Here is a 15,562-nt window from a genome sequence, read left to right on the forward strand (position 1 = left end):
TTTACTTTGGATTCTGGGAAATTACATATTCTGTAAAGGACTGCATGAAATAGTAAGTTAACTGTGTTTCAGAGAATGTGCAGATCAGGGTCCACAGCTGACAGGGGCAGCACACTGACAAAATTTCTCACACAGTGGATCATTAACAGATTCAATTACTTAGGGCAAATCATCAAACTATGCCTCTTGGGCCCCACCTAACTCTGACTCAGAAGAGGGCCACAGAAGAAGAGCTCAGGACTAACCTCTTCAGTGTCTTAGTGAAAAAGAACTTTTAGAAACTTTGATATAATCATTTTTGCCTCCCATTGGAGATAGGGTTTCAGCCTAGATGGCCTTTCAGGACCTTTTTATTCACATTGGCAGCCTGGGGAGGTTCCAGTTACTTCAGATGGCTTTCATTCTTATCTGCAATGGCTTTGTGATTCCTCACACTCTTTTGGAGAACTTCACTGCAGCCATACCCAGTCACCGCTGCTGGGTCCCCATCCTCGACAATGACACTGTCTCTGACAATGACAGTGGGATCCTGAGCCGAGATGACCTCCTGAGGATCTCCATCCCACTGGACTCCAACCTGAGGCCAGACAGGTGCCGTCGCTTCACCCAGCCACAGTGGCATCTCCTTCATCTGAATGGCACCTTCTCCAGTGCGACAGGGCCAGACACAGAGCCCTGTGTGGACGGCTGGGTGTATGACAGAAGCACCTTCCTCTCCACCACTGTGTCCCAGGTCAGTCAGTTCCCTTCCACACCAAGAGTTTGTGATGGAGCTTTGCTGGGAGCTTAAGTATTGCACATGTTTTGAGAATGGACTTTACTTTTAGCACTGTAATTATTTCTGTATTTATTATTTAATGCATCTAGTGTTCACTTTGAAAATGTTAAGAATTTATTCTCCTTGTTCTTTTATTATAGAGATGACCACTGTTTAAGAAGTAATTTTTGTGCCAAGTCAGTTTAAGCAAATAATTCATGTGGAATCTCACAAACATGGCAAGTCAGTATCATTTAGCTTTAATTTCAAATTTAAGATATCTGGAAGACTGTACAAAACTGCAGTGGTTGGCTAGAAATGTGGCTCAGTGCTAGAGCAATTATGTAGCACATGCAAGGTCGAGGATTCAAACTCTAAAACTATCCCCTCAAAAAATGTTACCTTCTTTTATGACTAGAATGTGACTAATGGCTAGCACATTTTCCAAATGTTAAAAGCCCTACAGTTCATCAGCAATGTTGCCAAAAATATAGATAGATAGATAGACAGACAGACAGACAGATAGATGGTAGATAGATAGATTAAATATATATATATATATATAGATAGATAGATAGATAAATAAAGTCAGTTCCCAGTTTCCACACCTGAAGTAGTCATATGGGAAATTGACGTTGACACACAAGATCCAGCAAATTCTTCAATGGTCTCAAATCATTGCATTATAAGGTCACATTTGAAAACTTCTTTTGAGGGTGGATGGGAGTTTGAGACAGGATTTCTCTGTGCAGCCCTGGCTATCCTGGAACTCACTCTGTAAACCAGTCTGGCCTCAAACTTAGCTATGTACCTGCCTCTGCCTCCAAAGTGCTGGAATTAAAGCTATGCCCCACCTTTGCCTAGACATTTGAGAACTTCTTAGCACAATTTACAAGTCACTAATATGACCTACAGAATTACAGGAAGATTCCCAGAATCAGGTTTGTTTAAGCTGAGACTTGATGGTAGAAGTCAGGTGATGAAAATGGAAACTGTAGAGGAAGGTCAGGGCTGGCACAGTATAACTGGAAGCTCGTGTTGAAGAATTTTGAACAAGTTACACCATAGGCTGTCATGCTGCTTTTCTTCTCTTTCAGTGGGACCTGGTATGTGAATCTCAGGCACTGAATTCAGTGGCTAAATTTACATTCATGTCTGGCATTTTTTTAGGACATATCATAGGTGGCCATTTATCAGACAGGTGAGTGGCTGTGCTTCACAGTTCTCTCTACATGTATTTTTATCATCTGTCAGTTCCTTATTCATTCATTAAGAAGTCGTCGTTGCAGATTTTATTTCTCTGTACGTAGCTTGGAGCCTGGAGATCACTAAACACAAATGGAAATGCTAAGTGTTGTAAAGTCTGTGTATTGTGTGAGCACAGAAGCAGCTATTCAAGATATGGTTTAGAGAAGAGGTGAAACAACATGATTTAGAAAGATAAGAAGATAACTATGGGAATGAAACAAATACGTTTCACCATATAGAATTTATCCTATTTGAATATTGTAGTAAAATATTTAGTGGAAAGCACCATTGTCAATCTTGGTCTAGGTTAAGAGACCCCATGCTTCTCAGACATTGCCCTAAACAATCATGGTGGCAAGAGAACAGAAACTATGCTTTAATTGCTCAAGCATGCAGTGAAACGTCCTTTGATTGCCAGAGCATACAGTAAAAGATGCAATGGGTGTACTGGGAAGCTGTTGTTTTTATCTTTGCTTCTGCCAAAGTGGATTCTTTTTTTTTTTAATTGAAAAGAAAATTTTCATACAATATATTTTTATCATGTTTGCCTCCAGTCCCCATTTCTCCAAGATTTTCTCTACTCATGCAACTTTAGGCTATTTTTCCTCTCTCTTTCATTTTAAAACAAACAAGAATACAAAAAAAAAACCACCCAAGAAACACACACACACACACACACACATACGCACACACACACACCCTCACACACACACACTCACACACACACACACACACATACACACACACACATACACACATACACACACACACATACACACACACACACATACACACACACACACACACACACACACACACACACAAAACCCAAAAAGCACAAGAGCAGAAATCAAAATAAACAAGCAAAAGACCAATGAGACAAAAAATGTCTAAACAAATCAAAATGAGATCAAAAGTCAACAAAGATACCACTGAGTTTGTGTTGGCCAACTACTCCTGGACCTGGGGCCTACCCCAAAGTGTGTCTAATACACTCAATGCGACTCCATTGGCAAAAACTTACTTTTCCTACACTGGTGAGTATAAATTTCAGATAGCTTCTTGGTTAGGGGTAGGAGCTTGTGTCCCCTCCTGCTCTCAGTGCTGGGACCTTGTCTGACTTGAGTCTATACATGTCTTGTGCATGCTGACACAGTATTGGTGAGTTCGTATGTGCATCAATCCTTTTGTGTCTGGAAGACAGTCTTCTTAGAGACATCCCTCCCCTCCCCTCTGGATCTTACAGTCTTTCCACCTTTTCCACATAGTTCCCTGATCCTAGGGTAAGAGATGAAAACATCCCATTTAGGACTGAGAGCTCCAAAGTCTCTCACTCTCTGCACATCGACCAGTTGTGGGCCTCTATGCTAATTCCTATCTGTTGCAATAAGTAGCTTCTATGATGATAACAACTGAGCAAGGAACTGACCTATGGGTTTAGCAGTATGTCAGTAGGCAAAATTTTATTGCTATGTTCCTTTAGCAGAAAAAAATAGGTTTTCCCTACTCCCATGTCCTACCTAGTGTTCTTGGGTATGGGTTCCATCTCATGGAGTGGTCCTTAAATCCAACCAGAAAGTAGTTGATTACTCCCTTAATATTTATGTCTTTGTTATACCAGTACATCTTACAGGCAGGTCATTTTCACAGATAACAGGATTTGTATCTGGGAGCTATTGATGATTGCCTTTCTCCTTGGTTAACATTCAGAGAACCTTATAGTACTATGACTGCTAATCCATAGAAGTGAGCCTTCTAGTTAGGCACCACTTTGACTTCTCCATATTCACTGACATATGTAAGTATAGCCTTCAGTAATAAATAGGGTCTTACCATCAGGTTGTAGAGAGTAACCAATAACCTTGGCAATAGTCTGTGATGTTTAGGGGTTTCCATGGGATCCCTTTGCCAATAACTCAACAAAATGTAACCCCTTCTTGACACTGGAAGTTTTCCTTGGTGGCATGAGATGTCTAGTTGGGACATTGTCTCCCTATTATTTGGTGACTCCATTTAGACTCCTTTCATATAGATGTGTGTGTGTGTGTGTGTGTGTGTGTGTGTGAGTGAGTGTTTTGGGGAGCCTTTATAGTAGTAGGGTTCCATATGGTTTTTCAAATGACCTTTAGTGTTGGTTGTCTTTCCTCATAATGCCTCCTTTGTCTTTCACTCTCATCTCTCATCACTTTCTCTCTTTAATCCTCCTATTAAAGTTTTCCTTTTGTCTATCCATAACAATATATGCTATTTTCCCTTCTTCTGAAGATCTTTTCTTCCCTAGTCCTTACTATGTACTCTGTGGTTACTGAGATTATCATACACATGAGAAAACTTGAAAGTTAACATCTACATTTTGGTTTGAATAAGAATGGCCTCCATGGATTTTCTAGCTAAACAGCTTAGCCAGAATGTGTTGATGTCCAGGTCCTGGCCACGGAGTCAGATTTGAGTCCAGGTCCGTGTGACCCAGCCCCAGCACTTCTGCTGTGACACCCTTTCCTTCTGATGTTATCAGGAAGGTGATGACCAAGAGCATGACTTGCTTGAATGCTGGGACCCCACTTCCTGCTCTTCTGATTCTCACTAATTTGAGAAGTGTGGAAATGTAAGGCTGCCTGTTATCTCATCTAAGGTTTCAGCCCCTCCAAGACCCCAACCCCAGCGAGTCCAGCTTCAGGTGAGATTGGGTCTCCGGCAGGGACCGCCCGCCCATCACCCATCCCCCTTGATCTTCGGGGGCCGCTCCCGGCATCCAGAAGACCCGCCCATACAGGAAAGACATCAGCCCCTCCAAGACCCCAACCCCAGCGAGTCCAGCTTCAGGTGAGATTGGGTCTCCGGCGGGTACTGCCCACCCGTCCCCCATCCCCCGCGATCTTCGGGGCCGCTCCTGGCATCCAGAAGACCAGCCCATACAGGAAAGACATCAGCCCCTCCAAGACCCCAACCCCAGCGAGTCCAGCTTCAGGAAAGACATCAGCCCTTCCAAGACCCCAACCCCAGCGAGTACAGCTTCAGGAGACCTGCCCACACAGCAAAGAAGTCAACAATTCCAAGACCCCAACCCCAGTGAGACCAGCTTCAGGAAAGACATCAGCCCTACCAGGACCCAAACTCCGTGTCAGCATCCCCAGCTTCAGCTGCAGGAAGGAAGGAGACCAGTGGAGACGGAAAGACCCCACCAGCACCCACTGAAAGAAGAGATGGGAAGAAGACAGAATAAGAGATCACTCAGCAATAGAAATACCACATGACCCCACCAGAATCCAGGGATCCAACACCAGCAAGACCCGAAAAGCACTACATAGATGAAGAAGAGGAGACAGACCTTAAAAATTATTTCATGAAGATGATGGAGACCCTCAAAGAAGAAACGAGGAAATCCCTTAAAGAAACAGAAGAAAAAACAAACAAAAAAATCCATGAAATGGGGGAAAATTCAAGAAATAAACAATCTCTCAAAGAATCTAAAGAGCACCAAGAAAGAACAACCAAAAAAATTAAGGAAACAACTCAAACAGTTGAAGGATTGAAAGCTGAAATAGAAACAATAAAGAAAACACAGAATGAAGGGATGCTGGAAATGGAAAAGCTGGGTAAACGATCAGGAACTACAGATGCAAGTATCACCAATAGAATACAAGAGATAGAAGAGAGAATCTCAGGTGTTGAAGACTCATTAGAGGATATAGAGTCGTCAACCAAAGAAAATCTCAAAACCAACAAATCCTTAACACAAAATATCCAGGAAATATGGGACACCGTGAAGAAGCCAAACCTGAGAATAATAGGTATAGAAGAAGGCGAAGAAATTCAACTTAAAGGTACAGAAAACATATTCAACAAAATCATAGAAGAAAACCTCCCTAACCTAAAGAAAGATATGCCTATGAAAGTACAAGAATCTTACAGAACACCAAATAGGCTCGACCAGAAAAAGAAGTCACCTCGCCATATAATAATCAAAACATCAAACCTACAGAGTAAAGAGAAAATATTAAGAGCAGCTAAAGAAAAAGGCCAAGTAACATACAAAGGCAGACCTATCCGAATTACACCTGACTTCTCAATGGAAACGATGAAAGCCAGAAGATCCTGGACAGATGTCCTACAAACGCTAAGGGAACAAGGATGCCAGCCCAGACTACTATATCCAGCAAAGCTTTCAATTACCATAGATGGAGAAAACAAAATATTCCATGACAAAGCCAGATTTAAACAATACGTATCCATGAATCCAGCTCTACAGAAAATGCTAGAAGGAAAACCTAGAGCCAAGGAAGATAACTACATACCAAAGACACAGGCAATATATAATCACACTTTACAAAACACCAAAAGAAAAAGGGAGGAGAAACTACACAAAATAACTTCACTAACAATAAGTCAAGCACAAACAAGGATCACCAATCAATGGTCATTAATATCCCTCAATGTCAATGGCCTCAACTTGCCTATAAAAAAAAAAGAATGGCCTCCATGGGATCTTAGGTTTGAATGCTTGGTCACCAGGGAGTAGCACTATAAGGAAGTGAGGCCTTGTTGGAGGAAGTGTGTCACTGGAGGTAAGTTTTGAGGTTCAAATGCTCAAGTCAGGACCAGTGCCTATCACTCTTCCTGTTGCCTTCCAATCTGGATGTTAAACTTTTGGCTATCTCGCCTGCATGTCTACCTGCATGCCACCATGCTTCCCACCATGATGGTAATGGACTAAACCTTTGAACCTGCAAGCAAGTCCCAATTAAATGTTTTCCATTATAAGAGTTGCTGTTGTCATGGCATCTCTTCACAACAATAGAACATTAACTAAGACACACACACATAAAAGAAAATACATACTATTTGTCTCTTTGGATCTTGGTTACTTTACTCAGGATTTTATTTTCTAGATCCATCTATTTACCTAGAATTTTATAATTTCATTATTCTTAGCAGCTAAATAATAGTCCATTGTGCAAATGTACCACATTTTCTTTATCTGTTCTTCAGTTGATTGGCATCTAGGCTGTTTCCAATTTATGGCTATTCTGAATAAAGCAGCAATGAACATGGGTGAGACAGCATCTCTGTAGTAGGATGTAGAGTCCTTTGGGTATATACCCCAGAGTGGTATAGCTGGATCTTGAGGTAAATCTGTTCCCAGCTTCCCGAGGAACTACCACACTGATTCCCACTATGGCTACAGCACTCACCAGCAATGCATGCGTGTTCTCCCTTTACTCCACATCCTCTCCAGCATGAGCTGTTGATCTTGGCCATTTTGACTGGTTTAAGGTGAAATTTCAAAATAATTTTGATTTGCATTTTTCTGATGCCTAAGGATGTTGAACATTTCTTTGTTTCTTAACAATAATGTGCTTTGAATTTTCTGCTTAGTTCTGTACCCCATTTTTTCTGTATATTATTTTTTATTTTAATTTTAAATAGCTTGTTTTACATGTCAATCCCAGTTTCCTCTCCCTCTCCTCCTCCCACATGCTCCCTACCATCCCCCCATCCTCCCACCCTATTGCCAATTCCTTCCACATACACGGCAAGGGATTGGGGGGAGTGGGAACTAAGAAATAGAGAGGGGAGAAGAGGAAGAGAGAGTAGGTCATGGGGGAACAGGAAGTCTGTACCCCATTTTTTTTTGTTTTTCGAGACAGGGTTTCTCTGTAGCTTTGGAGGCTGTCCTGGAACTCACTTTGTAGACCAGGCTGGCCTCGAACTCACAGAGATCTGCCTGCCTCTGCCTCCCGAGTGCTGGGATTAAAGGCGTGCGCCACCAACGCCCGGCCTGTACCCCATTTTTAACTGGGTTTCTGTTTGTGGGTGTTCAGTTTTTTAGTTCTTTATATATTTCAATATTAGTCCACTATCAAATGTGTAATTGATAGAGACTTTTTTCTTATTATATAGGCTGCTACTTTACCTAAATGGTCGTATCCTTTGCTGTACTGAAACTTTTTAGTTTTATGAGGTCCCATTTATTAATAGTAGTTCTTAGTGCCTGTGCTAACAGTGTCCTCATTGATCCATTTTTCATTCAGTGGTGACTCGTTTCAGTTTCCATGAGTTTGTAAAGTTCCTTTTGGGGTAAAATGTTCTGTAGATATCCATTTGATTAATTGTGGCTTTTAACTACAACATTTCTCTGTTTATTTTTGTTTGGATTCCCTGTTTGTTGGTGAGAGTAGGTTACTGTAGTCACCTACTATCAGTGTGTGAGAGTTAATATGTGATTTTAACTGTAATAGTGTTTCTTTTATGAACTTGGGTATACTTGTGTTTGGTGCATAAATGTTTATAATTGCAATAACTCTTGGTGGATTTTTTTTCCTTTGGTGAATATGTAGTGTCCTTCCCTATCTCTTCTGATTAGTTTTGGTTTGAAATCTATTTGTTCAGATATTAAAATTGCTACACTTGCTTGTTTCTTGGGTCCATTTACTTGTCATACCTTGTTTCATCCTTTTACCCTGAGGTTATGTCTATCCTTGGTGATAAGATTTGTTTTGGGGGGCAGCAAAAAGATGCATCCTGTTTTCTAATCCAATATTCTAGTTCTGTGTCTTTTTATTGGGGGAATTGAGACCACTAATATTAAAAATTATCAATGAGTAGTGTTTGTTGATTCCTGTTATTTTGTTACCATGTAGAGTTTTCCCCCTAGAATTATTTAATCCTTGTGACTTTTTGGGTATAGTCAACCTCTTCAAATTGAAGTTTCCCTTCTAGAACATTCTGTAGAGCTGGGTTTGTATATAGAAATTGCTTGAATTTGGTTTTATAGTGTAATATTTTTCTTTCTATGCCAACTGTGATTGATATCTTGGTAGGTTGTAGTAGTCTGGCCTGGGTATAGTAATCTGATGTTGTTAAGAGTCTGTAGAAATCCATCCAGGCACTTGAGAAGTCAGGTGCTATTCAAATATGCCTGCCTCTCTATGTTACATAGTCTTTTACCTTCACAGCTTCTAATATTTCTTTATTCTGTATATTTAGTATTTTGATTAAGTTTCATGGGGAATTTATTTTCTGATCTTATATATTTAGTGCGTTGTATGCTTCTTGTACCTTAATAGGTACCTCCTTCTTTAAGCTGGGGAAATTTTCCTCTATGATTTAGTTGAAAATATTTTCTATGTCTCCAACTTGGGTTTCCTCTCCTTTCTCCATCAATATTATTTATAGATTTGGTCTTTTCAAAGTGTTCCAGATTTCCTAGTTGTTTTGTCCCAAATTACCTGGGTATTTTTATATTTAACATTTCCTTTGACTGAGATATCCATTTCCTCTACCTTGCCTTCAACCTGATATTCTCTCTTCCATGTTTTGCAATCTGTTGATGAAGTTTACCTCTGAGGTTTTTGTTTGACATACTAAATTTTTAATTTCCAGTTTGGGCTCTTTAGTGATTTTGTTTCTTTGTTAAATTCTCCTTCTATTGTTTTCATTATTTCATTCAACTGTTGATTTTTGTTTTTACAGACTTCATTAAGGTATTTATTCATTATTCTCTTTAAGGTCCTTGAATGTATTCATAATTGTTATTTTGAAGTCCTTGTCTTGTGCTCCAGCTGTATTGTGTTTTTCAGAACCTACTGTAATAGGGTTCTAGTGGAGTCATAACATCTTGGTAGTTCATATTTGTGCTTTTGCCCTGAGTTCTAGGCATCTGCAGCTGTGCTATTTGAGGTGTTTCTTAATGTAGACATTTGGTCTTGTCTTTGTTAAGTGAGTGCTCTGTTCTTTGGTTGCTGTTGCCCTCTGGATGCTAGGCAAATGTGGTGACTGTGAGGTTCCTAGGAGACAGTGCTTCTGAAGGTTGGTGGGCAACATAAAGGATGGAGCTGGGCTGGGAAAGGCTGAGAGGGTAGGTGGAAAGAGCTAAATTGTCTCAAAGCAGATTTCTAAAAATCACACTTTTAGTCATGCAAAATAATTCATCTAACAACAATGGTCATCAGAATTTGTGTATAAGAATTTGGATTCTGAGACCTGGGGACTGCACCCATCCCAGTGGTCCAGCCCACCCAGTAACTACCAGAATTCTGGTCCCACCTCCACCCACAGGAAGAGGTAAGCTTGGGCCTGATTCCCACTCACTGCCATCCGGTACCCATCTTAGAGCTTCGTGAGGCCTGGGGACTGCACACTGGAGAACCCATCCCAGCAGAACAGCCCATCCAGGGTTTGCCAACGTCCTAGTATTAGTCCTGCCTCCACCCACGGGAAGAGGGGAGCCATTGCAGTATGCTTGTATGCACTGGAAGGGAACCTTGGACCCATGTCCATCAGGAGAGGAAGAAACTCCACCTGTACCTACTGGAAGAAGGGATGTGAAGAATACAATATAAAAATATATTAAACAACAGAAAAAAATCAATATGATACCACCAGAGTCTAGGGACTCTACACCAACAAGCCCTGAACATCCCAACACAGATGAAGCAGAAGAGAATGATCTTAAAAACAACTTCATGAAAATAATAGAGGTCCTCAAAGAGGATATGAGAAAATCCCCTAAAGAAATAGAAGGAAAAACAAACCAAAAAATACAAGAAACCAACAAATCTCTTAAAGAAAGCAAGGAAAGCCGAGAAAAAACAATCAAACATATGAAAGAAACAGTTCAAGGCCTGAAAACTGAAATAGAGACAATAAAGAAAACACAAACTGAGGGAATGTTGCAAATAGAAAAGCTAGGTTAAACAATCAGAAACTACAAATGCAAGCATAACCAACAGAATACAAGAGATGGAAGAGAGAATCTCAAACGTTTAAAATATGCTAGGAGAAATAGATTCGTCAACCAAAGAAAATCTTAAGTCCAACAAATCCTTAACACAAAACATCCAGGAAATATGGGACACCATGAAAAGACCAAACCTAAGAATAATAGAAGGTGAAGAAACCCAACTCAAAGGGACAGAAAACATATTCAACAAAATCATAGAAGAAAACTTTCCCAACCTAAAGAAACACATGCCAATGAAGGTACAAGAAGCTTACAGAATACCAAATAGGGTGGATCACAAAAAAGTCCCCTTGCCACATAATAATCAAGATCCCAAGCATACAAAATAAAGAAAGAATACTTAGAGCAGCTAAGTAAAAATGTCAAATAACATATAAAGGCAAACCTATCAGAACTACACCTGACTTCTCCATGGAAACTCTGAAAGCCAGAAGGTCCTGGATAGATGTTCTACCAACACTAAGAGACCATGGATCCCATCCCAGACTACTATACCCAACAAAGTATATCAATCACTAGCCTATAAAAAGACACAGGCTAACAGAAGGGATACGAAGACAGAATCCATTCTTCTACTGCATATAAGAAACACACCTCAACTTCAAAGACAGACAACATCTCAGAGTAAAGGGTTGGGATAAGATTTTCCAATCAAATGGATCCAAGAAACAAGTGGGTGTAGAAATCCTAATATCTAACAAATTAGCAAGACTGAGTCAGGGGAAGAATAGAGAGTAAGAATAGAGGTATCATAATAGAGAGAGCCATTATAGGTTTAAAGAGAAATCTGGCACTAGGGAAATGTCCAGAGATCTACAACTACCAATCTAACCAATAGTAGAAAGGCTACCTTAAATGCCCTTCCCTGATAATGAGATTGATGACTACCTTGTATGCCCTCCTAGAGCCTTCATCCAGTGGAAGCAGAGGCAGACACCCACAGCTAAACACTGAGCTGAACTCCTGGAATCCAGTTGCAGAGAGGGAAGAGTGATGAGTAAAGGGGTCAAGACCAGGCTGGAGAGACCCATAGAAACAGATGACCTGAACAAGGAGAGCTTATGGACCCCAGATTGATAGCTGGGAAACCAGCATAGGACTGTTTCAGACCCCCTGAAAGTGGATGTCAGTTTGGAGGTCTAGGAAATCTATGGGTCCTCTGGTAGTGGATCAGTATTTATCCCTAGTACGGGAATGGACTTTGGGAGCTCTCAACCTAGACACAAGGTTGCCTTGCTCCAAATGATATGATAGACTTTGAAGATCCCCCATGGAAGGACCCATGGAAGGCCTCACCCTCCCTGGTGAGGGGGTCGGTGAGGGGCAGGGAAAGAGGGAAGGGAGAAGAAATGGAATTGACATGTAAAACAAGCTTGTTTCTAATTTAAATTTTAAAATGTTATAAAAAATAATTTGGACTCTTTTAAATAGAAACCCATTTCTTCCAAGCAAGTGTCTACATGACCCTCCAAGTATTAATTACTTGGTTTGTAAATTTATTATTCCCTTTTTAAAACACAGTGTCTCATTATTTAGCACTATGTAGCATATATTGGTTCTACATGTATTCCCTCAAGTTGCCAAGCTTCAGGATTATTATGGTATGTTGGTGGTTTTCATTTTTACTCTTTGCTCTTTGAGGGGCCTGCCACCCAACTCCCAAATGATCACACAGAGACTTATTATTTTTTATTAATGCCTAGGCTTGGCTTGACTTATTTCTAGCCAGCTTTTCTTAACTTAACTTATCCCACCTACCTTTTGCCACTGGGCTTTTACCTTTCTCTATTTCTGCTCATCTTTTCTTTTCTTTTTATTCTGTGTCTGGCTGTGTGGCTAGATGACTGGCCCCTGGCATCTTCTCTCCTTCCCCTTTTGCTCCTCCTTCTTCTCATTCTTTCCTTCTTTTTCTTCTCTCTGCCTGGAAGCCCCACCTATCCCTCTCCTGCAAAGCTATTGGCCACTCAGATCTTTATTAAACCATATTTGTGCTTCTGCACTGAGATCTGGGCATCTGGAGCTGTGTTTTAGGCAGGCAAAGTAACACAGCTTCACAGAGTTAAACAAATGCAACATAAAAGAATGCACCACATCTTTGCATATTGAACAAATATTCCACAACATAAACAAATGTCATACTTAAATTAATATTCCAAAATAAGGGTTGAAACAGATGTTAAGGTTTGGGAATGCAGGGCAAGATAAATGAAAAGGCAAGCAGTTGGCCATGAGATAGAAAACCACATAGACAAAGGGAAGGCCATTAGACTGTGAAAATGAAGCTGGCACCCACAGAGACCCCCTCCGAGGGGCATGCCCAAAGCAACTTTGCCCTAGTAAATTTCTCAACTCTATGGGCACTTCTACCTTCATAAACAGCTAGAAAGTGACAAGGGGAATACATCTAATAAACACAGATGTACAAAATCAGATATTAGAGGAAAGCTTTGTTGTCACTTAGCTCATTTGGTTGTCCACTCTGGAGTAGGCTTTGTGCTCTTGCTCACTCTCCTGATTAAGAATAAACTATGACTGATTGTTCTGCCTGGACTGCTGTGAATTCCTGTACATTGGCAGCATAAGAAACAAGACTTCTGCAAACAAAACTCCTAATAATGTCTTACTATGTAATCTACACTGTCCTCAAATTCTTTGAGTGATAGAGTAGCATTCAAACCATAATCCTGGTACCTCAGTTTACCAAGTTATGGAATTACAGGCGGATACCACTGCACTCAGATAAATAGTTCTTCTAGAATGTATTTCTGTCCAATATGAATATAGCCTCTTAAACCATCTCTTTCTTGCATAGAATATGTTAATTGACAATATTATTTCATCTATTCAATGAACTAGTTCACATCTAGATCTTTATCTTTAACTCATTCTCATTATCTCTATTTTTTTATTGAGGTTTTTAGCCTTTTCACATTGGGTATTTTTCCAATATGGTTGCATTTACTCTATCATTTTATTTTAATTAATCCAGCAGACATGTGTGTGAAAATAGAACAGCATTGTATAACTAGTGGTGACACATGTCCTTAAACAGCATGGAGATCTTAAGCTTATATATCAAATAGTTCTAATATTAGAGAAATATAAGTTTCATCTTCAAGGAGTATCCTGCCAAATGCCAGTCTACCACCAAAAATGGAAGCTATCCTGGCATTCCAAGAAATATGCATTAAAAACTTTAGATGGTAGGCTATACAGAAATCTAAAACTTCAGTGACAGACAACACAAGACAAAGGAACTGTCTTTGCAACAGTTTGGTAAAGTCATAAAAGTTACAGACAGCTATCCTTCAAAAATAAAATAAAGAAAGAACATTCTTTGTAAAAATGAGAATCTGAATTCCAAATTCCACATTACAACAATCAAATATGAATTTTACAAGAATAATAAAGTAATAAATATGAAATGAAAAAGAAGTTTAGCCTATTCAAAATGAAACATCCTAGAAATGGCTCTGTGGGAGATTTACTAGATAAACATTCTAGAAGTCATATCTTAGATGTATACAAAAGGATGAAAGAGAGCATGGACAAAGTATTAATGACAAATTAGTGTGTAGCAACATCAGCAACAGAAAGTACATAAAAGAACAAGATAGAAATCTGGATTTTAAAAATACAAGAAATCAAAATTTTCACTAGAGACATTTAGTAGAAGATGACACTAATACAATAATGAATTAGAGAAGAGAAACAAAACAGTAAAACTGTCAAGATTATGAAGCCAAAAGATAGATTTACAAGTTACTAGCATTCAGTGAACTTATGGGACATCAGCAAGCTGGCCAAAAATATCCATTATGGGGGTATAAGAAGGAGGAGAGTGGGAAAGGAACAGACTTTTTGAAAAATATGTTATGTTTGATATATCAATATATAAATCCAATAAGGTAAAATCTAAGACACTGAATGCAAAGATCTTCTTTTATAGAAATTCTGTAGAATCAATAATCAAAAGATTGTATATAAGCACTTGTATAAAAATGATTGATTCTCATTTCATATTTTCTCTTTAGAAATAAAATCTTTTGAACCATAGGTGTGTGTGTATCTGAATACTTTGTTCCCTAGCTGAAGGACAGTCTTTGGAAAGTTATGAGACTTTGGAGTGTAGGACTTGGTTGGCATAATTGGGTTGCTGTGGTTGATGTTGAAGGAGATACCCACTTTGGTTTCCGTGTGAATTCTAATTGATTTAGACTTCAAGGGAAGGACTCTGTCATCTGTTCCTGACACCATAGATTCTCCATAGATTCTCATGATGACTGACCCCTCAGAAGCTGTGAACCCAAATAAATCTTTCCCTTAAGTAGCTTCCATCGGATATCTTGTTACCAAGATTAATAAAATAGGTATGTTACATGCATAATTTAGTATGACGTACTTGTGTTAAAATTCCAGGCTTGTAGACTGTCATAAATGGCTTAACTCATATAAAACTAATGGTAAGAGATCGAGAAGACCCAGGCAGTGGTGGTGCACACCTTTAACCCTAGCAATTGGGAAGCAGAGGCAGGTAAATCTCTGTGAGTTCAAGGCCATCCTGGTCTACAGAGTGAGTTCCAGGACAGCCAGAGCTACACAGAGAAACCCTGTATTGAAAAGCCAAAAGAGGGGAAAAAAAGAAAAGAAATTGAAAAGAGCAGATGTGGAGGTGCACACATTAAATCCCGGCACTTGGAAGGCAGAAGCAGACAGATCTCTCATAATTTGAAGCTAGCCTTGGAGTCACAGTAAATTCCAGGCTGGCAAGGACTACATAATAAGACTCCATCTAAAAAAGAAACAGGGCAGAA

At 39.6% G+C, this 15,562-nt stretch overlaps 1 protein-coding gene across 2 annotated transcripts in view; it reads left to right on the forward strand.

The window, feature by feature from the left end:
* The first annotated feature begins 331 nt into the window (after positions 1-331).
* Positions 332-15,562, forward strand: part of LOC101830108 (solute carrier family 22 member 19-like) — a 31,410-nt gene continuing 16,179 nt past the window's right edge. For both annotated transcript variants that reach the window (XM_040732738.1, XM_005063886.4), the window contains exons 1-2: positions 332-733; positions 1,855-1,958. In XM_040732738.1, the coding sequence (XP_040588672.1) occupies positions 332-733; positions 1,855-1,958 (506 nt within the window). The remainder of the gene's footprint in view (positions 734-1,854; positions 1,959-15,562) is intronic.

Source organism: Mesocricetus auratus, unplaced genomic scaffold (genome assembly GCF_017639785.1).
Source record: "Mesocricetus auratus isolate SY011 unplaced genomic scaffold, BCM_Maur_2.0 Super-Scaffold_4256, whole genome shotgun sequence".
In the NCBI taxonomy this organism is placed as follows: Eukaryota; Metazoa; Chordata; class Mammalia; order Rodentia; family Cricetidae; genus Mesocricetus; species Mesocricetus auratus.